The 25558-nt window shown below is 36.2% G+C and overlaps 2 protein-coding genes across 5 annotated transcripts in view; one reads left to right on the top strand and one right to left on the bottom strand.

Annotated features, from left to right (window-relative positions):
- The window catches only part of LOC137408500 (uncharacterized), a 43736-nt gene that overhangs the window by 6165 nt on the left and 12013 nt on the right, over positions 1-25558 (bottom strand). For 2 of the 3 annotated variants that reach the window (XM_068095043.1, XM_068095044.1), the window contains exon 2: positions 24934-25147. In XM_068095043.1, coding sequence (XP_067951144.1) covers positions 24934-25142 — 209 coding nt within the window. In that variant the 5' untranslated portion in view covers positions 25143-25147. Of the gene's footprint in view, positions 1-1970; positions 2030-24933; positions 25148-25558 lie in introns of those variants that run through there. The other variant, XM_068095045.1, reaches the window with a different exon arrangement.
- LOC137408669 (uncharacterized) lies at positions 12261-20905 on the top strand. Of its 2 annotated transcripts, none has more exons than XM_068095252.1 (6): positions 12261-12385; positions 14229-14435; positions 16961-17082; positions 18684-18876; positions 19126-19224; positions 20199-20905. In XM_068095252.1, the coding sequence occupies exons 1-6, from the start codon at positions 12347-12349 to the stop codon at positions 20658-20660; spliced, it is 1122 nt and encodes a 373-aa protein (XP_067951353.1). In that variant the 5' UTR covers positions 12261-12346; the 3' UTR covers positions 20661-20905. The 2 variants fall into 2 exon arrangements, with proteins under 2 accessions (XP_067951353.1, XP_067951354.1); XM_068095253.1 differs by having other exon boundaries at positions 12357-12439.

The following is a 25558-nucleotide window of genomic DNA, read 5'->3' as shown; positions in this document are numbered from 1 at the left end:
AAGCGTAAATCACTAATTGTGCATTTATCCTAAAACAGCGCATTTTCATCTCTCTTATAATGTTACTTTTATATATCTAAAATTCAACTCGTTGTCTGTACACTGTAACACTGTACAATGTCATAAGGCATTCTTACTCATCAAATAATCTATATTAAGTTTAGAGTGAACTGGAATCTCCGGCGTTAAAATGGCATATATAATCTTCTCTAACGAATTTATAAAACAGCCCTGTTTCTTATTCAAACATCATGAGCCCTCACCATGAACCCCCACCACGAGCCCCCTCCATGAGCCCCCACCATGAGCCCCCACCATGAGCCCCCACCATGAGCCCCCACCACGAGCCCCCACCATGAGCCCCCACCACGAGCTCCCACCAAGAGCCCCCACCATGAACCCCCACCATGAGCCCCCACCACGAGCCCCCACCATGAGCCCCCACCATGAACCTCCACCATGAGCCCCCACCATGAGCCCCCACCATGAGCCCCCACCATGAGCCCCCACCACGAGCCCCCACCACGAGCCCCCACCACGAGCCCCCACCACGACCCCCCACCACGAGCCCCCACCACGAGCCCCCACCATGAGCCCCCACCATGAGCCCCACCACGAGCCCCCACCACGAGCCCCCAACACGAGCCCCCACCATGAGCCCCCACCATGAGCCCCCACCATGAGCCCCCACTATGAGCCCCCACCAAGAGCCCCTACCATGAGCCCCCACTATGAGACCCCACCATGAGCCCATACTCATATTTGAAAAGCATTTTTGAAAATCTTACTACAGAACAATTGTTTTATATATCTAACATCCAAGTGGTTAAACCAAGAAATCATAGACATAATATTACTTTCTATTGACCTCCTATGCATCAACCGATGTCTACGCGGGTTAACCTCGAAAGAATGAGTTTTAGTCAGCATTTGAGCTAATAGCATTTGAGCATTTGAGTAATATACCCAATCAACTTCTATCCTTGGAGTCCGTGCTGTTACAAATCCTTCAGACAAATTAATACCTGTTTTTAAGGTCTATAGTGCCTGACATGCAAACAACTGGTTGGGATTCAATTCCCAAAACGGTCATTTGTGGTCAGAAAAATGACAAACAACCTTAAACTGTTCTTTGCTACTAGGCATGTTTCCAGTCACTGAAGTTTCCTTGTCACTGGACTCAGACATGTTCAGACAAAATCACAGAGCTATTGTTCATAGAACAACTCCCTTCAACACTTGCACAGACTCAGCTTGAAGTAAGCTAAAGAGATATCTTTAAAGGATAGCTCACAAACCGCTGCTTGTAAAATAGAGATGTCACAAATGTTTTAAATATTTATTATTGTGCATGTTATAAAACTGTTATATGTTATATAACTGTTATATGTTATAAAACTGTTATATGTTATATAACTGTGTTGATGCGCAGTTATAAAAATTCTCATAAATCTGGAAACATCCCACACTTTAAACAGCTTCTACTTAACTTGCAAAACATTTACAAGTCTTCAAGTTGAAATCTTGGGTTGGCATGTTGAATTTTACTAAAAAAAGTTGCATCCATCCTTTTATAAACTTTTGTAACAAACAATGCCTGTCTATCACAGCCATACGCTGACCTTGTATAACTTACCACACAGCCAGACGCTGACCGTGTAAAACTTACCACACAACCATATGTTGACATTGTATAACTTACCACACAACCATATGTTGACAATGTATAATTTATTACACAACCATATGTTGACCGTGTATAACTTACCACATAACCATATGTTGACATTGTATAACTTATTACACAACCATATGTTGACCTTGTATTACTTACCATACAACCATATGTTGACCTTGTATAACTTACCACACAACCATATGCTGATCTTGTATTACTTACCACACAGCCATATGCTGATCTTGTATAACTTACCACACAACCATATGCTGCATGATTGTGTATAACTTACCATGATTCGTATGTTTGCAGATCAGATAGATCCGTAAAACTTTTATATCTCAAATTCATTTTCATACTAAAGCAACTTCAAACGGTTCCAAAAATTATTGATAGCTGAGCAGTGGCGCAGTTGTTATGTAATGTCAACATGCAGTGCAATACCACCCATCGCAGCTCTGTCTGCATCAATTTGTCTGCGGCTGTCACCACAATAGGCCTTTTGTCTCGTTCCCTTGATTCTTATCAAAAACATTTAAACAAAACCTGAGACTAGAGTGCAAAAATTACAGCTAGCTGCTACAGTTACTTTGAAAATAACCTTCGGCGTAATATTGTGGGTGGGTCAGAAACCGCCTTCAGTGCTTACAAGGCCTTCAGCGGGTTCATTAGGCTAAGCGCTTCAGCTAAGGTTAAACACTCACAATGCATAAGGAAATTAAGAATTTGGCAGCTGATTTGGATGAGTGCGCTGTCTAACAGCGTGTGTGGCAGCCGTCTGTAAATAGGTCTTAGTTCCATCACCCGTCACCACGTTATCGTACTTTCTTCATTTATAGTACAAGCACAGGCTAAATGAGTTAAAATTAGAAATTTATATCGAGTTGTGTTTGCTTGCATTGAAACTAATTGCAGGGTGGCTGAGGGCATACATTAGTAATATTGAAATGCCTGGCAATTACCATGCATTTCAGCAATGCCAGCCCACTTTCAGATGCACCATGTTATTATAAATGTCTGCACACTAAAACCATCTCACATGATTGATAATGACTTTCTATAACAACATATAATAATAAATAGCCTATAATATATAATAGGGTACAATAATAAATGCTTTCACATCAAAATGGTCTAACATGATCTTCAGAAGCATTGAACTTGGGAGCCTAAAATCTTAGTATTTATAGCCTCTGCTCTTCTAGTCTTATCTTATGCAGCCTTGAAACATCAGTCTTATTGTTAAAGTTCTCCCCTAAGTCAAAACTGAGTCATCAAATGTAAAACTAACTGCTGCCGAGATCACAGTTCAAAAAAGATTCGAGCGAGTAAATAAAATTCATGTCATATCAAACTTAGCCTACACATGTACCTTAGTTACCTTAATTTTGGCCCGTTATACCAGAGTCAGGTTCCTCAGATTGAAGCTGAGTCAACTTCTTTAGGTTTCAACTTAATCATGTTTTGGTTAAACTGTTCACATCTGGTAAAACGGTGCACATCTGGTTAAACTGTTCACATCTGGTAAAACGGTGCACATCTGGTAAAATGGTGCACATTTGGTAAAACGGTGCACTTCTGGTTAAACTGTTCACATCTGGTAAAACGGTGTACATCTGGTTAAACTGTTCACATCTGGTAAAACGGTGCACATCTGGTAAAATGGTGCACATTTGGTAAAACGGTGCTCATCTGGTAAAACTGCGCACATCTTGTTAAACTGTGCACAGCTTAACTAAACAGTTGTTTCTGATAACAAATTTTTAGCCACAGATCATCAATCTCATTATTAACTGTTTTCACTTTAGGATTATCACTTTAAGATTATCACTTTAGGATTATCACTTTAGGATTATCACTTTAGGATTATCACTTTAGGATTATCTAATAGCATATTCAGTTTTAGAAATTTTAAAATATTCATTTTACAAACTTCATTTTGTTGGACAAAAGTCAAGCAAGCCAGCGGATACGTTGAAAAAGACTGTTTCACGCCTTTTTGGCGGCCGACACCAAAGATGGCTCAACATTCCCTTACAAGCCATAAATGTCAACTATGAGTTTTTTTAATGTAACAAGATAATTGTTGGTACAAGTAAAATAAAGAATTGTTGTTATTAAAAAATCTAAAGACATAGCAGACCAGCGGCTTTACCCAGATCAAAATCATAAAAACAACCCTTCTCTTATAAGTTAAAATTAAGGTATGTCTTAAGTCAGAATTCTTCAGGAACAAAGGCTAACAAAAGATGAATTTCAGTAAACTTCAGCATTAGCGTATAGCATTGACAACATGACACCGCTGGTTAAACTATCTCTATAACTCAACTGCAACGACGTCATGAAGACCTACTGCTGCGGTAAACACAACTCCTTACAAGATTGTGATAAAGAGCCTATAAGTCTTTAGTCTTCAGAGAGATACAACAATCTCTGTAAGCTTTAATCACTAATAGGCTGAGTGCCTTTTACATCTGTGGGCTCTCACCTCTACTCACCTTGAATTTATGGTTCTTCTCACCATTAGTATTCTTTCACACCATCAGCTGATAAGATTGTCGTTGAAGTCAAATACAAATGAGTTAGAAGAAAAGTTTGCGAGATGTACTGAAAAGAATCTAGACTGTTTAACAGGTGATAAAAGTTGTTGTGCAAATCTACAAAAAATTGGTAGCCAATGGATTTGAACTTTAGCAAATAACTTCAAAAGTGAAGACTGGCAGGAAAAAAAGGAGGAAAAGGTAGCAGATTTAGAAACACATTAGATCGGCGTTGAAGCTCATGATAGCGAGCGATAGAGAAAGAGAGAACGCTGCAGACGAAGCTTACGAGTGGCAAGTGAACTAATTATTCTTCACGCTGCCGCAAAATGGCAGCCCAATGTTAAATCAGCTAACTACCTTTCTTAAGAAGGTACTATGCATAATGACTGCTGACTTTGAAAGGATGTAAACAGAGAATGAGTTAAAGACCCCCATTCAGCATGGAGATTAGAAACACTAATATTGAGGTTTTTCAAAGAAGCAATCACTTGTATATCGTTGGAGCCTTTTCATTACCGCGTGGGGAAAGCAGTATTTATGTTTATCATTTACTCTACCTAATGGGATTGCGTTACTTATTTCTATTATTTAGTGTAATTGTTCCAACAGACTGCTATTCTCATTATTGATTGAGGAATTGTGTCCTCCTACAATGACAACATTTCTTAGGTGAAGAAAAGCTCCAGAAAAACTAGCTTAGGAAGGCCAGATGTAGTAATGCATGATTGATTATGTTCTACCAACAGCCATGACCACTGATAGCCCAGTAAATAAACCTGAAATCCATGTGCTTAAAATTTTTTATTTTCGTGTTTGGTGAGAAACAAGAGATCAAATATTTTGCTTTTTTGCTAACTTGGGTAGTGAAGTTGATAACTCAGATATTAGAAAAAATACTAATTTCTATTAGAAGTTCTTTACCGAAAGCTATATTAAAAAACATAATTACAACAAAATTAGGTAATTTTAGTTTTATGCATGTCAGTCTAATGCCATGAAATAAAAAGCTGATTGTTTTGTTGCATTCCATTAAACGTCTCATAATTTTAAAAATAATATTGACTTACAGATAAATTGTACAAAATTTTAGTAGATTTTAGTAGAATGTGTTAATATTCGTCTATCATTTGCAATTGATTTTTGTTTGAGGGGATGTAACTGCCAGGATGTTTCAAGATCAAAATCGACAAAATTTAATAAGGACTTTCGTTCAGAAGAAAATGCTAAAAGACGTCACTAATTTCTATAGTCTATAGTTAATTGGATTTAAAAAGCAGCGTTACACGTCTCTGTTCAGTCAATCTGTTTGCAGCAGACGTCCTAATAGCACTTTCGTTTGATACTAAAATTTTGTTTAAGTTCATCTTTAAGCTTTTCATTTAAATAACAGTTTTTTAAATAGTAATTTATACTCTAATAATCATTTAATTGCTAAAATTGCAGAATCATCTCATATAATGAAACAGGAATCAATCATCTCAAAAAATGGAACAGGAATCAACATTATATGATCCTCAAACCTGGTCGATAGACAAAAGTTGAATGAAACTGTAAAAAAAGAAAGCTTATAATTAAAGCTTATAAAACTGTAAAAGAAAAGATTAAAGTCTTCACTTAATTCTTAGCCACAAGATGACGCAACATCTCAACAGATGCTAGAGTTTGAGCTCAAGACTTACCAAAGCGGCAGCGCTGTGCATTACTGCAGCACCGGCAAGGTCTAAGTCTGTTAGTTTATTGAATATTGATAGTTTGGTCAGGTAATATAAACGAGATATTCTAATCAATAGATAACCAGTAGACCAGACTCTCTGTTACAAAGAAGATTAGATCATGAAGTTCTTAAGTGCTTGAGTGCTTCTAGAGATGAATGGTGGCTGCAAAGTGATGATAATGATGCTGGAAAAGCACAGTACAGCTCTGGTGGTTGGTGACTTGCATGGCAGCAACACCTGCCCTTCACTTCTTGCCTTATTTCTCAGTTTCTGCTGTTTTAACGATAAACTTATACATAGCTTTAGTAGATTTATCAGAACAGTATTCATATTTTTTTATTAATTGTGATTGTTTTTATGTTTGAGGTGATCTAACTGCCAGTATGTTTCAAGAAAAGATCGACAAAACTTGATCATGGTTAAAATGCTCAAATCAAACGAAAGTGCGGTTATGACGTTTATAATTGCAAAGAGATCGACAGAATAAAGACACACAACACTGCAACTTCAACTCAATAGCCTGAACTAGAGTCGATATCAACTAGAGTCGATATCAACTAGAGTCGATATCAACTAGAGCCGATATCAACTAGAGCCGATATCAACTAGAGCCGATATCAACTAGAGTCGATACCAACTAGAGCCGATATCAACTAGAGCCGATATCAACTAGAGCCGATATCAACTAGAGCCGATATCAACTAGAGCCGATATCAACTAGAGCCGATATCAACTAGAGCCGATATCAACTAAAGACGATACCAAGTAGAGACGATACCAACTAGTGCCGATATCAACTAGAGCCGATATCGACTAGAGCCGATATCAACTAGAGTCGATACCAACTAGAGCCGATACCAACTAGAGCCGATATCAACTAGAGCCGATATCAACTAGAGCCGATATCAACTAGAGTCGATACCAACTAGAGCCGATACCAACTAGAGCCGATATCAACTAGAGCCGATATCAACTAAAGACGATACCAAGTAGAGACGATACCAACTAGTGCCGATATCAACTAGAGCCGATATCAACTAGAGTCGATACCAACTAGAGTCGATACCAACTAGAGCCGATATCAACTAGAGCCGATATCAACTAGAGCCGATATCAACTAGAGCCGATATCAATTAGAGTCGATACCAACTAGAGCCAATATCAACTAGAGCCGATATCAACTAGAGACGATACCAAGTAGAGACGATACCAACTAGTGCCAATATCAACTAGTGCCGATATCAACTAGAGCCGATATCAACTAGAGCCGATATCAACTAGAGCCGATATCATCTAAAGACGATACCAAGTAGAGACGATACCAACTAGTGCCGATATCAACTAGAGCTGATATCAATTAGAGTCGATACCAACTAGAGCCGATATCAACTAGAGCCGATATCAACTAGAGCTGATATCAACTAGAGCCGATATCAACTAAAGCCGATATCAACTAAATCTGATATAACTAAAACCGATATCAACTAGAGCCGATATCCACTAGAGTCGATACCAACTAGAGCCGATATCAACTAGAGCCGATATCAACTAGAGATGATACCAAGTAGAGACGATACCAACTAGTGCCGATATCAACTAGTGCCGATATCAACTAGAGCCGATGTCAACTAGAGCCGATATCAACTAGAGCTGATACCAACTAGTGCCGATATCAACTAGAGCCGATATCAACTAGAGCCGATATCAACTAGTGCCGATATCAACTAGAGCCGATATCAACTAGCAATCCTTCGAAGATTGACTATGATGTCTGCTTAGCTTACTGCTAGCAGAGGCTGTGTATTTAAGAGCATTATTGTACAAACAATGGCTCTGTGATCTTGGCTGGATGTTCCGAGTCCATTGGCAAGGGAACCTTGATAGTTGGAGGCATGCCCAGTGACCAAGAGCAATTTATGATTCAATGTCTTTGTTATCCTTACCAGTGGTTTTTTTGGAATTAAGTCCCAACCTGTTATTTGCAGGTCAAGCCTTCTAGACCGCTAGACCTCTAGACCGCTAGACCTCTAGATCTTTAGACCACTAGACCTCTAGATCTTTAGACCTCCAGACCTCTAGACCGCCGTACCTCTAGACCGCTAGACCATCACCAATGTGTATAGCATGTGTTATATCTGATTATCTAAAGAGCATTTTAACTATTTGCTAATCTACATCATATTCCATCAAATCTCAGTCCATCAAATTATATTTTTCTTAATTGTTGTATCTTCTTACTCTGCCTATGTTAAATGTTTATTTTACATCAATTGAAGGTATCAAAATAATTTATGGTTTGTGTTTTCATTTTTTACGCAAAAATAACGTATCTTCAACTCATTTCGACTCAAATAATAGAAACAAATTGTATTCAACATCTAAAAAATATTTTGAAAATATCATTGATTACTGCTTTGACAATCTTCTATTTAATATCTATTCTCTTAGCAGAGAAAGGTATTTTACACGCTATATGTTAAACCATTTGTTTAATTTTGTTGGCCAACTGTTGCCTTTTTTATGATTCGTGTATGTTATTTCATTTGTGTATAACAAATTTCATTTGAATATTTAATAAAGCAAGAAAAGCATCCTATATAACAAGAGAGTAAGCTTTTTATTGCGAGTGAAACTAACTTTGCATTTCGCGTTATTTGTTTACTGGGAAAACAACTACAAATAATTCACGTTGAGATAAATTTGACTCAAGATAGAAACAATACGTTTGGTACTCTTGCAAAAGGATTGAGTAGTTTTGTTAAACTGAGACTATATGTAGATAATTGACCACATAGCTTCAGCCATAGTACTTACGTTCTAATCGTTCCACAATTCAGATGTAAGCTGACTTACATAAACCTCACTTAGAACTCTCTTGTTGACTACTATTATTAATATCATTACTATTATTAATATCATTACTATTATTAATATCATTACCGCAGATAAAAGCTAGCATTAGTTTTTGTCACTGACCTCCTCTACTAAACTGAGGTGGACAAGATCTGCCTAAAAGACTATTATTATCACTATTATTATTAAATTACAGAAATGTTCACCTTGCTTTCCAATTTAGACTGTTTTCATAAGCGTTTGTTTACTACTTTCTATGTCATTTTGAGTTAACAGGCTTTTATTATACTGTTAGGTTATAAGCGTTTTATTAAACATAAATTTTACACCAATATTGTAGTTGCATGACTTTCATGAGTAGCATGCCATGAGTTTCATTACATTATGCGTACCAAATTTATGTTGTTGAATGATTTCAAAGTTTCATCTCTTTAAAACATGCTCAGAATATGTTTAAAATTTAAAAATTTAGAATTTATAAAACTAGCAATTACAATTAACCATAGTTTGATGGCAAGTCAGAATATTTTATGTAGCTGATACTAGCCACTTAACACAGTTGTCCTTTCTCAGTAATGAGGGCTGACAACTTCCAAATTATTGTAAATGTTGCAAGATATTGTAGATTCTAAAACTTTTTGAAATTAGATAATATATGTAGTCATCGATCTCGATGTTTATGTGATCATAAAAACAATTATTATATAGTCATAAATACAATTATTATATAGTCATGAAAACAATTAGTATATAGTCATAGATACAATTATTATATAGTCATGATACAATTATTATATAGTCATGGATACCATTATTATATAGTCATGGATACAATTATTATATAGTGATGAATACAAATATTATATAGTCATGGATACAATTATTATATAGCCATAGATACAATTATTATATAGTCATGGATGCAGTTGTCTAAGTAACCGCGTACTGACCAGACTTGTTCATGACAGAGGTTGATCATTCAACTATTGACAGACTCTAAATTGAAACAAATTGAAGCTTGCAACGAAAAACAAGAAACACCATCTGATGGTTTTCACAAGGCACTCCCCAGGCACTCCCCAGGCATTCCCCAGGCACGTCCCAGGCACTCCCCAGGCACTTCCGGCAACTCCCCAGGCACTCCCTGGGCACTCCCCGGGCACTTCCCAGGCACTCCCCAGGCACTCCCCAGGCACTCCCCAGGCTGCTTAGACAGTGAATATAAGGAAAAAGTAATAAACTGTTCCAATTACAGTCCAGACAGGATTCAAATAGGTGCACAGCTACTAGATACTTTACATACTATGCCCTATTTTTTATTGGCAGGGATTGTACAGTAGCTACAGATATGCAGTAGTTACAAAAAGTATACAGTACAAACAGTGATGACACAGTAGCTGCAGAGAATATACAGTAGTTATAGGGAATATATGATAGTTACAGCCTTATACAGTAGTTACAGAAATCATACATTAGTTACAGGGATTATACAGTGGTTACAGGGATTATACAGCAGTTATCAGGATGATAAAGCATTTACAGGGATTATACAGTAGTTACAAGATATATACAGTTGCTATAGGAATTATACAGTAGTAACAAGAATTATGCAGTATTTACCAAGATTATACAGTAGTTACAGAGAATATAGAGATTATACAGTAGTTACAGGAATTATATTTAAGTTACAGGGATTATACAGTAGTTACAGGAAATATACAGTGGCTATAGGAATTATACAGTAGTAACAAAAATTATACAGTAGTTACGGAGATTATACAGTAATTACAGAAATTATACACGAGTTACAGGGATTACACAGTAGTTACAAGAAATATACAGTGGCTATAGAAATTATACAGTAGTAAAAATAATTATGCAGTAGTTACCAGGATTATACAGTAGTTACAGAAATTATAGAGATAATACAGTAGTTACAGGGATTATACACGAGTTACAGAGATTATACAGTAGTTACAGGAAATATTCAGTGGCTATAGGAATTATACAGTAGTAACAAGAATTATACAGTAGTTATGGAGATTATACAGTAATTACAGAAATTATACACGAGTTACAAGGATTATGCAGTAGTTACAAGAAATATACAGTGGCTATAGGAATTATACAGTAGTAAAAATAATTATGCAGTAGTTACCAGGATTATACAGTAGTTACAGAAATTATAGAGATAATACAGTAGTTATAGGGATTATACACGAGTTACAGGGATTATACAGTAGTTACAGGAAATATTCAGTGGCTATAGGAATTATACAGTCGTAACAAGAATTATGCAGTAGTTACCAAGATCATACAGTAGTTACAGAAAATATAGAGATTATACAGTAGTTACAGGGATTATACAGTAGTTACAGGGAATACACAGAAGCTACCTTAAAACTCGTTACAGGGATGTAGAACAAATTTGAAGATTTAAAATATACTGTTATTCTTATGCTATGGTGGTCAGTAAAGGTCCCAATAGAGTACTTACTGAGGTTCTGTAGGATAACCGTCAGTTTCTTCACTTCATAAAGGTTTATGTTAATTGATGCTTGTGACGTTTCATTGTTATTATAGTATGCTACGGTGTAATCACTAAGTTCAAAATAAATTATAACATTTCAAACAAACGATTCATTTGAAAATATAGAAAACAGAGTAAATTAGATTGCTTTTGTGACACACAGTTGAACTGTGTTTGTTTTAGTATAATTGAATGAAGATTAAACACCTGAAAGGGCATGTCAGTCTTTTGGCACAGCTGAGAGGACAAGTACAGACAGGTACGTATGCTTTGTTACTCAATCAAAAGACAGCTGTAGACATTACATATGATTTGTATTTTATCATAAATTAAATCCTTAGCCAAAAAACCTACTTCTTATTTTACTGCAAACTCGTTTATAGGAGCTTTTTCTAGTTTCCTTTTGTGATTCATAATATTTACCCCTCTAAGTGACCAGACAAATACAGCAGAAATAATATTTTATTAATAAAAACAAACACGTCTCGAGTCGTGAGGCACTGAATAGCTCTATAGTTATTCATCTGGTAGCTCTATTTTACGTTACTGAATAGCTATGTTGAAGGAAACTGCCATAATTATGATTTTCAATCGTATGAAAGCAACCTCCTACGTAAGACACGCTGTCGTTGTAACTGACCATTCAAGTAGTTTAATTGTATGCGAAGCGGTTAGCTTTAGTAAACACAGTATAATCTCTCATAAGGCCACCTCTATGCTCAATAAGAACGGCTCTTTATTTGGCCTCTTATTTTGATCGTTATCTTTCAATAACCTCGCTTCACCTCCTTTGAGTTTACAATTGAAAAAGCCGACATAATGCTGACTCGTGACATACAGGTCGTTGAGTTGAATGTATTAAAGGCTGTAGCGTGATACGTATCTAGGCTTCTACTCAGATTGTGCTGATCTAATGAATTGAACTAGTGCATGGTTGGTGAGCCGATCATTCGAGCTGTTTGCTGGGAGAGAGCAGATGTAGACCGGGCTTATCGCTACGATACTTGTCTCGCTTGACTGTAAGAGGATGACAAAGATTGTTTCAGTTCTATCATCTGAGTTTGCGGTGAGCATTTTAGTAGAAAACTATAGTTGTTTTTGGAGGAACTACTATACTTTGGTAAGGCAAACCTGTTAGTGTAAGAAACCAGCAATAGTATTTTTTTGGCATGACCTTAATAAAGATACCAAATCTCTATGGAAGTATTAGCTTTATGTAGACGAGCGAAAACTGATGAGGAGTCATGGTAAAATGAGGAGCTTGAGATTTATAAACGGAATGCCAAGTTGACGCATAGAAATATCTCAGATTATTTTAATTAATATTTCATTTGATACTTTTAGCTGACATTTACAAAAACTATTACATAAGAACTACAGTTCCTTGTGAATTTAGATTCAGTTGTATTTAAAAATGCTCCAGATAAAATGAGACACTTTATTTAAACATTTACATATATAAATATATATGTACTATCGAAGTAAATGATTATCTGAAAGATAATTATTTACGTGAAACTAATAAAGAGTGCTCAGCATGAAGTATTGAGCTAAGTCTATAAATAGTTTAAAGAATAGGCTGCATTGTACTTAACTTTCAGCTGCATAGGCATCAGCTGCTGCCAGTTTTAAGGGCTCGAACAATCTTCTCATCAAACTGGACTCTAAGAGTCCACCTTGATTTATATTCAAGTTTATATTCTCATCGGGTTGGACTCTAGGAGTCCACCTTGTTTTATATTCAAGTTTATATTCTCATCGGGTTGGACTCTAAGAGGCCAACTTGATTTATATTCAAGTTTATATTCTCATCGGGTTGGACTCTAAGAGTCCAACCCGATGAGAATATAAACTGCATTCTTAAATTTGACAGCAGCTGAACACACAAGCTAGGTACAGCGTTACGTAAGTACAAACAGTGTACATATGTCCGTATCAGAAGTGTATGTAGGTACAAACAGTATATATATACATATGTGCATATCAGAAGTGTATGTAAGTACAAACAGTATACATACATATATATATATATGTGCATATCAGAAGTGTATGTAGGTACAAACAGTATATATATATCATGTTGTGTGAATATTTTGAAGACTGTTTCAAGACTAACCTCCGATTGCATAAAACTATTCATCACAAACAATACTTCTTGAGCATAAATCTCAGGGATATGATTATACCCGCCTAGTTCATTTTAGAGGTCTTTGGTACTGAAGGAAAAGCATAACACAGCTAAGAATTTATCTTACAGCGATAGAGTTAAATCATAGATGCTCAGCTCTTTCTTGAGACATAATGCATTAAAGGTGTAAGTTGGGGGTAGATACAGATTCAGATATGATAATAATATTTACTATATGCCATGAAATGTAAACAAGTTGAAGTGATTATTTCTAAGGTAAAATACTGCACCAGTAAGCCTTTGCATTACGACTTCGTTCGTTAGCAATAGTACAAATGATAGAGATTATGTTTTGCAAAATGTACGTTAATCTACATTTTTATAGTATAAACAACTAGTATAAATTCTAGTATATTCAATTAATATATTCAAATATATTCAACTAAATCCTAGTACAAACAACTAGAACATATCAGTTAGCAACTACATAAGAATTAAGACAAAGAGAATCAAATCAATTTGTTACTCTCAAATAAAACAAAAATCGTTCCTACTTCAAAGTAAACATTATTGACAAATTGCATTAGCAGATACGTGTCATCATATCTAACCAATGATTATACTTTACCTGCCTACATATTATGTTTTCATATGTACGTAATAAGTTAAGTGAGCAAACAAACATCACAATTCACTCTGTGTACTCTCCGAATAATCTTTTATGCTTTTCGTTCAACATTCACAAAAGAGAGACAAACATTTGAGAATGACTCTCTTTCAGTCGGCTAACAGAAGTCTAAGTGCCAACACAGCTTTCTTGCCTACGATCAGCGCGGAGTACGTGATCACACCGACGCAAGGCTATCTAGTGCAAGAGAGGGGAATCATGACCTACAGAGATGTGGTCCACAGAAGTGGAATGTCATGGAGTAACATGCTTAAGGAGACCTCTCAGATCGAGTTTAAAAAAGTAGCACACGCCGAAAAGGTTAGCTTTTTATACATGTTTCCGGTGAGAGGAGAGGGCTGGTGAAAAGGGTGGACTGCATCAACCGATCATGTTAAGCAATATTTTAGCCTAATTTCATAGCTTTATATTTTAAGACAATTTGGAGCCTTGTGACACAAGAGTTGCGAGTTCAAACCTCATTCTTTTCATTTCTCTTTACTTGGTTCGCAATTCTATAATTTTCACTATAACAAGAGCTCAACCTGTTCACAGTCATGCTTAGAAGCTAGAAAAACATTTGGTGCAACAGAGTTCGAACCTGTGGCTTTTGCATGGTAGACCCACACTCAGCCATCTGCGCCAATCGTTTACCGTTGGGAATAACTAAATGGCTACTTATTACACCTGATGATCTCTCATGGCACACCTGACCATCTCTCACGGCACACCTGACTGTTAGGATACTAGTGTAACATAAATATGTAGATCATCCCTTAGCAGAAAGAGATGCAAAAACAATATTTTTTAAGTTTTTATTTTTTACTTGTGCTAAGTGTTGATCTAGCCTGGTGCAACATCAACAATTTGAATAGGAGAGCAGAGGTGAGTTAGTTGTAAGCAACAACATACACCGCACTTTACCACAACAATTAGCTTGACATAGGTCTCTTCGTGTAGGTATACACCACACTTTACTACAACAGTTAGCTTGACATAGGTCTCTCTGTGTAGGTATACACCACACTTTACCACAACAGTTAGCTTGACATAGGCCTTTTGGTGTAGACATACACCACACTTTACCACAACAGTTAGCTTGACATAGGTCTCTCTGTGTAGGTATACACTACACTTTACCACAACAGTTAACTTGACATAGGTCTCTCTGTGTAGGTATACACCACACTTTACCACAACAGTTAGCTTGACATAGGTCTCTTCGTGTAGGTATAATCCCACTCCTTACAAGGCTTTTCAAGAGCTCATGATCGGTAAACACTACTCTGTGTGCTTTAAGTGGATTTTATAAACAGTTGCAGCTAATCTGATACAAAAGCAATACTCCACTGATGTATGTACAGCAGAACTTCTCACCATCCCTTTATTAAACACCGGTATCTTGGCACACTAATGTGTGTGTGCGTGTGTGCGTGCGTGCATGCGTGCGTGCGTGCGTGTGTGTGAGAGAGAGATCATCATGTATGAAAACCATGTGTGCAATTATTCACCCATTGGATAGGTAAGGCAGTTGCCTGGTGCAGAAATTAAAGTGTTGGTCAACCAAGCTGAATAGCATGATTTCTAATTTGTTTGCAGCAACTTTTTACCTCAGCTTCTGATCCTGGCTTTGGAGAGACGGACATGACTCTTATTATAGTAAAGCTTGACAATAATTTAATCTCAGACAAAAAATTTAGCTTTTTTTTTAATAATGAAAATACAAAAACACATCAGTGACTACTAGTTGCTAACTAATGTAGACATCAGTGACTACTAGTTGCTAACTAATGTAGACATCAGTGACTACTAGATGCTAACTAATGAAGACATCAGTGGCTACTAGCTGTTAACTAATGTAGACATCAGTGGCTATTAGTTGCTAACTAATGTAGACATCAGTGACTACTAGTTGTTAACTAATGTAGACATCAGTGACTACTAGTTGCTAACTAATGTAGACATCAGTGACTACTAGTTGCTAACTAATGTAGACATCAGTGACTACTAGATGCTAACTAATGTAGACATCAGTGACTACTAGTTGCTAACTAATGTAGACATCAGTGACTACTAGATGCTAACTAATGTAGACATCAGTGACTACTAGTTGCTAACTAATGTAGACATCAGTGACTACTAGATGCTAACTAATGTAGACATCAGTGACTACTAGATGCTAACTAATGTAGACATCAGTGACTACTAGTTGCTAACTAATGTAGACATCAGTGACTACTAGTTGCTAACTAATGTAGACATCAGTGACTACTAGATGCTAACTAATGTAGACATCAGTGACTACTAGTTGCTAACTAATGTAGACATCAGTGACTAACTACTAGTTGCTAGCTAATGTAGAATTGCGGGAATTGAGAAACAAAGAAGAAGCTAGAGCTCAGGCAAATGGCTTAAACAGGAAGTACAGACAGATAAAGTCGGCTAACTTATTATTACCAGCTATTATCTTATCCCTTACAAATTTCTGAACATTATAAACCTCTACCACCATTAGAGTACTTGGCATCCTTCGGTCCAAAGCCATGGTTGGATGCTGAGAAAAAAGATTGAATTGTAAGGGATTTGAACCCACGGCGTTCAGCTTTACCGCCCATCGCACTACCAACTGCATCAATCGTTCAGTATCCTAAGAGTTTAGAATTGTTGTGCACATATTTACTATCACACCTGATGTTCTCTCACAGCACTCGAGCCTGTCAGACTGCTAGTAATTTATAATTTAATTTCAATGTTTATCCTCAGTAGGCCAACTCTTTCTCGTACTTACTGTTACTACTATTATTATTATTATTATTATTGGTAATATTACTATTATTGACTTTTAGAGACATTCGGCCTGTAGGAAACACAATGCTGAGGCTCAGAATTTTAACTCAACTATGTCTTACAACTGGGTCAGAACTGAGAACCTTGAACAAGAGAACTTTGCTACTGACAGGCCATACAGGTGAGTTCTGTTACTGACAGGTCGTACATGTGAGTTCTGCTGCGTACAGGTGAGTTGCAAGACAGGCTGTACGGGTGAGTTTTGTTTTGAAGCATTAATCATTGACCTATCAGCATCCTAAAATTCAGTGATCTCTAATTTATAAACACTGACCATTTATTAACGGTTAAACCTGGCTACTTGAAGTTCAAGTACTTCTATTATGAATGACTATTTGCTTCAATGCTAGCAGAAATGTTTTTATGTTATAATTCTCTCCGCAACGCAGGTGCTTGATTCAGTGTGAATTTGCCTCTGAGAGCAAGAAACTTTTGAATACTTCGCTCTACCAAAATAATGGAGATCTCATAAAAAAATAGAAAGCTGAATATATCTATAGTTAGCATAGTGTCTATATTTATAGTTAGCATAGTGTCAGTTTGTTTGATATTGGCAGACATCCTAGACAATAGACTTCATAAAAGACAATTGTGGCGCATAATTGTGAATGCAACATGGGTGGAGCAGTAGAGAGCAGCTTGCCCTTTATTCGTTTGTAAATCAGTACGTCTCAAGTCATTCAATGAGCATTATTTAAGAGCTCCGGTGGGCGAAGAGGTGTCAGTCACATCTTCCTCTAGACTATACCCACCGGATACAACTGACTGAAGACGATTATGCCGCAAGGCAGCTTTTGCAGTTCCCAAGTGCTAGTGTTCTAAATTTTAACATTTTGGTTTCATTCAATGGCTGCATTGATGCTGAAATATTTTGCTTAAATACATTTGAGTTTAAAACACGAGCTGTAATTTTTAGACTGATGAACAACGTGTTCAATTTTATTACTGATATATATATAAATGTATATTTCTTTCATCTAAATAACGGTTTTGTGCTCATTCAGGGCAATCTTTTACTTGACTACTAGAAGCAAATAAAGAAAAAAAAAATTTTATATACCTATTCAATTGCCTAAATCTTTAAGTATTTCAGTATACAAGTGGCATTTAACCCTGTCAGATTCTAAGAACAGCATAGCTAGCAGAGGTTACATCACTTGAATTCAATTTTTTTAAATGAAAGCAACTTATTAGATTTTTGAGCAATTCAAATCTAAATGTAGGAAAGGAATAAGAGCTGTCCACTCGTTGATAAACGCACGTGGTAATAAGTACACTAAATGAATTGTATTAAGTATACAAAATTTGTCTAACACATTTTAGTGTCCATCAGTGTCTACAACTAGGAGAAAACAACTACTCGCTTCAGTTCAGTCTCTGGCCTGTGTTCATGTAGATTATAGCCTTTTAGCGCAGTTGCTGAAAATCTAGTTTTTAGTTTATTTTGGTGCTAGATTTTTTGTTCATTATACTTAGCACAAAATTGCAACTGGAAGAAAACGGTTAATGATGATGGATATCACAATCAACACCAGTGAAAAGTAGTACGACATTCCATTTCACTTGAACTAGCTGGATGAAAATGTAGCATTACCCAAATTGTTGAACATCGGTATTTCCAAACTCATTAGCTAATTGATTTACTTTAATTGAAAATGCATCTAAATAATTATACACGCACCATTTATAATAAAAATAATTTATATCTGTTTTTTTCTACAGAAATACCTATGGAGATGGTAGGAACAGACCCAGCAAGCTACATCTTAGTACAGAGCTTCCTGATTTAGAAGACAGCCAACTCTCCGTTGAAGGAGTGGGACAACCCGTACAAACCTTCGGTAAAGATAAATGGAAACCCAACCATCAAATAGCTAAGATATACAATCTGCTCCACGATGGCAATGTAAAGGACGTAAGTACTTGCATTGTACTTTCTAGATGAGGTGTTTACATGACCCACTACCCAGACATCTCAAAGTTCATAGCAGTTTTAATACAGAACAGCTCTAAAGAAGCTCTAGCGGACTCGGAATACTCTAATATAGTTGCATGTCGTCTAACAAACAGTTCCTAGAATAAGCGAAATTGGTAAACCAGAATTCAGCATGCTAACCAAAAACTTGCAGTGAGTTTTTTGTGATACAAGAGTATTTTTCCCTAGTTGAGCCAGCTACATGTGGTTACAAAGAAGAACAGATGTAACCAGCTTCCCATAATCCTTCCACACTTCCACATCAAACTCGCACAAAGCATTAACCAGGTGCGTTATAACCTTGTCCATTCCTTGCTCACATGTTCAGACTAGCTCTGCAGGTGGTTAAGTTTGTGCTCTAAAGCAACAAGTTATACTAACACTCTATAACCTGTTCCTGTGTAACAGCATTCATTACAGGCTGTACAAATACTAATGTTGTTATGCATGTTGTCATCTTCAGCATATGTCATCAGGTCAGCGCGTCAGTGGCTATACCTGCTCTGCATGTAATTGCATATCAACTAGGGCTATACCCGCTCTGCATGTAATTGCATATCAACTAGGGCTGTTGGCAGTCATTAGTTTTTATTCTTGTATTTTGACAAAAGAATCATTGTAGTGTCAAGATTACGGTTGTTGGTAACATTTCAAAACTTTGGATGCCAAATATGTTGGCATCGTGCCTGCATCATTGTAAAACTTTTGCCTATAAAGTCAACCAACTAGAAACAGCAAGAGGGTAAAAGCAAACGAGACTACACCGGATATTGAATAATTAAAGCCTAGACTGTCTAGCTCAAACAAACAGATTAAATTTGTTTTAACTGTTACATGATCGAGAGTGTTTTGCATACAGATAATCTTGTAACCGTTGGCTCAGTTAATTTTTATTTTATTAGTTTCACTGCAGGAAAACAAGCTGATACTACTGTTGACTGTTATTCCTAGTCCTTTATTTGTTAGAAAATTGTTTTTTGTAATGTTAGGCAAATGGTTTTTTGTCTAGCCAAAGCAAATTAACCCGGATTGTTGGATTAACAAAAGGGTAATACACGGTAGGATGCCCTTCTCACAAACATGAGTAGCACTTCTAAAACTCCAACCCTAGCCTGTGGCTCCCGAGTCCCTAGCCTGTTGCTCCTGAGTCAGTTACTCTAAACCCTATAGACTTTTCTTTAACAATAGGCAGAAAATAACAACTTTTAGCATTAAATTTTGTTTGTTGTAATCTTGCTATTGTGAGCTTGATTCTTATGTAGGTTCTCAGGGATGCTGAAATTCAACCAAGTGCGGTATATACAAGGAGACCAATGACATCTGAGAAGTTCTCCTACCACCCGATAACTGAAAAATCTTCTAATCCTGAGCTCATCATACTCAAAACAGGAAAAGTAGAATATCGAGCGCAAAGAGCTTCAGCGAGGAAGCCAATTCACAAGAACAAACCATCTCCAGTGTCAGCATCACTCAAAGAATCTGCTGCCAGTCATGCTAACTGGGAAGCGGAGGCGAGTTTGACTTTTAAAAAACTGCCAAAGGTAGAACGAGACAGTTCAAAAGGACGGATGCTGAGCAAAGGTTTTTCAATTTCACCGCGACACGCCGCCAGTAAAGCAGCAGCTGAGGCAAACAGTCTTCAAGAAGTTGAGGGTTTTCCTCTCTCCGTAAAAATAACTCCGAAAGTTCACCCAGCTAATGAAAAACCTAAACTCAGTGTATAAAACTATTCTAATGTTGAAAATAAATATAACATATATTATTATTTATCTTTTTCAAAAGTATTGATATTTTTATATGTGTTTGTCTAAATATTTTAAAGTATTACATACTTGCGCCGATGAAAGAACTAGCTGAAAACTTGCATTGATAGCACAACTCCTCATCTTTTTCATTGCAGTTATGTTGATTAGATAAGGGATGTGACCATATAGCAAATTGTTGGTCATATAAAAACCAAATGCTGTGACATACACATACATGGTTTCATTTTTTACAGAAGTTGCTAAGATCCACTGCTCTTATCCAGCCATAGTTGAAGTTATCAACTTGAACAGTTTATCATATAATAAAACACTTTGGTTTTAGGTTTAACAAGTAACAGAAATCAACAGGAATCCAGGCATTGTAACAGTTGCTTTTGTTTTCATGAAATATATAACGTAAATGTTACGAAAACAAATGACTGTTACAAAGATATTATAATCTTATTAGGCAGTTCATAATTTTTTTTTTAAATCATAGAATCAAGCTTCTGGTTAAATTATCTTTAGCTTATAAATCTAGAACCAAGATCTGTGAGATGAACCATACTTCTATATTACAAATGTTTTAACCTCTCTGAACCGCACCCAAGGTAAATTATTTTACTCATAGCATCTTGTCTATTATTACATTACATCAAAATCAAGCGATCTCAAACGTTATCACTGGGTAGCCTTAGGTACTAACGTTACAAGCAATGACAATCCATAGAATTATAAAAATCTTACCAAAGTGCAAACCATTAGAGTGTGTAATACAAGTTTTATCTACCTAATGTATTACATTTAATAGAATGTTTTATTATCGTGAATCAATGAGTGGGTTATTCCTATCCATCTCCTACATCTACATCTAAATTGCTCAAAAATTTTAAAGCATTTGTCGTCATTTTAAAAGTTTCAATTTAAGTGATGAAACTTTTGCCAACTATGATTATTTTAGAATGTGGTGGGGCTATGTAATCATGAACTTATATGCGAATTCCTTAAAAATCCCCTCCAAATTTTGAGCAAGTCGCTAAAGCCATGACAAAATAAAAACAGGAGTTTTTAAGTTTTTTTTATGTAGTTAATTCATCAAAAATGAGCGTAAAACTGTCTTTAGACAAAGAAATATATGGTTCAGCAATAAACAACTTTCACACAAGCTCTGTTAACGAAATAGAGTTATTCTTATTATTGTCAGGAGCAGCATATTGATATGTCTATGTTGCTTTCTATTGTAGCAGCTTCACTATCCATTTTGACTACTATAATTCCAGCCTCTCAATCATGATTGCATATAAAACTAGCTCGAGGTATTAACATAGCTACCATATAATCACTTGAACATTGAGTATGTCTGCTTAGCTCACTGTAAGCAGACATGTTTTTGAGAGCCAGTGTTACACAAACAATGTTTCTGTGATCTTGACTGGACGTGTCTGAGTCAAGTGGCAAGGAAACCTTTACATGTGTAGACATGCCCAGTTGCAGGGAGCAATTTAAGGTTGGGTATCATTCCTGTCACCAACATCAGGATTTGAACCCCAACCTGCTGTGTCAGGCATTCTAGACCACTGGGCTATAGCGGCTCTCAACAAAACTGCTGCATAAATTAAAAGGCAGATTCTAATAAGTAGAGCCTTTTTCTCACATGAAGTGACTACATAATATGGAGTGCCATTTGTCAAATTTTGTGATATCCACAATATAAAAACTTTTTTAGTATATAAGTTCACATGTTTAATATGTGAAGAATCATGTTTAGTATGCTAACTTACATATTTAGTATGCCAACTTACATGTTTAGTATGCGAAAATTCGTATTTAGTATGTCAGTTCACATGTTTTATATGGCAAGATTCATGTTTAGTATGCTAATTTTCATGTTTAGTATGTGAAGATTGGTGTTTAGTATGTCAAAATTCATGTTTGGTATGCTAACTTTAATGTTTTGTATTGCGAAACGCGCATGTTCGCTATTCCGCTGCGATCCTGTTTGATATGTCAATACGCATGTTTGTTATTCAACTTTTATTTTACTTGCGATCTCCTTTTTATTACATTTCGAAGAAATGTTCCTAAGTCAATCGCGCCCTGTTTTACACGTAGCCCGCGGCCCATCAATAAATAGTTGGCAAACGTGGAAAATTTCGATCAATAACCCTAGGGAGCGAAGAAACTATAGCGAAATTTCCTAACTTGCGTACATCCGAAGCTAGCTTTGCCACACTCGTTTAATAGAAAATTCTTTCAAATTCAAAAGTTGCTTGACTTTGAAAAAAGGTAAGAGTCAAGATTCTATTAAGACTCAACTTTCTATGTGTGATTTTTTTATCACAGCAAGTGAGTATTGTAGGTTACTGTTCTGTTTTGTAGTAACAACGACGTAGATTTCTTCAACGACCTTTTTTATAATATATTGAGGAAGTTAGTTATTAGATGTTATTAAAAGTTAGATAGTTATTGAGGAATTCTCCAAGTTTGCCAACTATTTGTCGATGGGCCACAGGCTACATGTAAAAAAGGGCGCGATTGACTTAGGAACATTTCTTCGAAATGTAATAAAAAGGAGATCGCAAATAAAATAAAAGTTGAATAACAAACATGCGTATTGACATATCAAACAGGATCGCAGCGGAATAGCGAACATGCGCGTTTCGCAATACAAAACATTAAAGTTAGCATACCAAACATGAATTTTGACACACTAAACACCAATCTTCGCATACTAAACATGTAAATTAGCATACTAAACATGAACCTTGCCATATAAAACATGTGAACTGACACACTAAACACGAATATTCACATACTAAACATGTAAGTTGGCATACTAAATATGTAAGTTAGAATACTAAACATGAATCTTCACATATTAAACATGTAAACTGATATACTAAAAATGTTTTTATAGTGTGGATATCACAAAATTTTACAAATGGCACTCCATACCATAAGGATTTGTTTGCCCATCTGAACTCTATCTAGCCAGATATAAGTTCACAAATTAGTTCTAGGAATACTACCTTATGCTGCCTTCTCACAAAGCACGCTCAGAAACTCAGCCATTCAGACATGCCTTCTATAATTGGACCATGTAATAATGTTAAGGATCTTTTGTAGACTCCAGGCAGATGGTTACAATGAAACTCGTCAAGTAGAAATTAAATTTAACTCACCGTAATAATTTGGCAAAAAAGTGGGTTTGGCGAGAGCTTTTAGATAAAACATGAATATAGTTTGCGAGGTGAAGATCTATAGTCAAATCTCAACTTACAATCACCTCTACAAACTATAAGTTAGCTCAATCGACATTAATAGTCATTTTTAGCAAAAGATGGTTGAAATTTTTTGAACTGTTACTTTTGTAAGCAAAAGTAGAAAAGCTGGTAGAAGTTTAAATTAGAGCATAAAAACATTACAAAGAAAATATTGGATTAACTCGCTATCCTGTGGTTTCCTGTATTCATAGTTTATTTAATAACTACGCCTGCATTTGTGACACCTAGAGCTTGCGCTCAACCATTTAGTCGCAACAAATATATATTAAATAACATGCAAGAAACAATTATCTATAGACGTAAAATTGTTTGACACACTTATTTGGCGACAGAAGTGTTCTAAACCTCCACTTTCTTTCTCTATGGATGTTTGTTTCTATTTACATACTAGGAGTCAGCAAAAACTCAGTCCAAATAAGTTTGTTGGATTTTAGACTATTACCAGGCTAGTTCACACAATACAGCTGTGTTAATCCCGCAATTCTTCGGCCATCGTCTGCAATAACGATGTTAACACTATCACAAACCCGTCCGCCCGTGTTTACATCAGTGAATAGGATGTGGTATAGTGTTCTCATTATACAATTTAGAGACGCAGACGTTGAAGCACTAATCTCGCAGCAACTATCGTGGAAGAAAAAATAAATCAAACGACAACAATAGCCAATCACGATCGCCAAAATGGTGCACATTGCGCAGGCTGTCATGGGTCTTTGACAAGTTTGACAGGTGGATCTTTGGGAAGTTTGACAGCTGCAAACTTTGCTGACGTATCTGCATTGCCTTGACGATGTCATCGGTTACGGTGCGAGTAGTTGATGAATAATCGCCTCAAGACAACTCCAACATACGGTGACACAATGTGACACAGCCTTAAGATTTTAACTTTTAGCAAATCTTTCTGCAAGCCGCCATTGGCTGCTGGTTCACTACAGAGCTTTAGGTAAGAACTAAGAGCTAAACTTTACCTTGACTGTAAGTCAGCATCTTCGTCGTTCTTGGCTAAGAACAAATGAGTTTGTGGCACTGGTGTAACATTTATGGCTCCAGAGTTTTGAGTAGGTGCTTGTTGACTGGTGTCATCGGGTGCGGCAATACGATGACACTCAACAACAGGTATGTTTTGAGGACTCATAGCTTGCTGGTGGTTGCTTGGGGGATAAAGCTCAAACTTCATTTTGCCTGTCAACAAATTGGAACAAAATAATTTCTGTAATGTTAATATTTATTTTAATTTTCTTTCTCTGTTGGTTGGGATTGCTAGGTCCAAATTGAATAATGTCATTTCTTTTTAAGTTAGAGTTAGAATGACAAATACATGTAAAAGAATAGATACTGACAAATGTTCACAAACGTTTACGCAATGTTATCAATAGGGTAATAGGCCAATAAGTTTTTGGGAAATCATTGAAACGCAATTAATTATCTTTTAATACTCTGTAGAGACATTAGAATACAAATTGTTTGATCAGAAGATCTGTACACCTTCACAAATATATGTCTAGTGTTGGTCTACCAAAAGTCTACAAATATATGTCTAGTGTTTGTCTACCAAAAGTCTACAAATATATGTCTAGTGTTGGTCTACCAAAA

Source organism: Watersipora subatra, chromosome 11, assembly GCF_963576615.1.
Source record: "Watersipora subatra chromosome 11, tzWatSuba1.1, whole genome shotgun sequence".
Taxonomy (NCBI): domain Eukaryota; kingdom Metazoa; phylum Bryozoa; class Gymnolaemata; order Cheilostomatida; family Watersiporidae; genus Watersipora; species Watersipora subatra.
This window is presented reverse-complemented; position numbering and strand designations above follow the sequence as displayed.

Coding starts and splice junctions, on each gene's coding strand:
- LOC137408669 (XM_068095252.1), top strand. CDS start 12,347: ATGACAAAGATTGTTTCAGTTCTATCATCTGAGTTTGCG. Junction 14,436..16,960: donor AAGTAGCACACGCCGAAAAG/GTTAGCTTTTTA, acceptor ATTGACTTTTAG/AGACATTCGGCCTGTAGGAA. Junction 17,083..18,683: donor GCTACTGACAGGCCATACAG/GTGAGTTCTGTT, acceptor TTTTTTCTACAG/AAATACCTATGGAGATGGTA.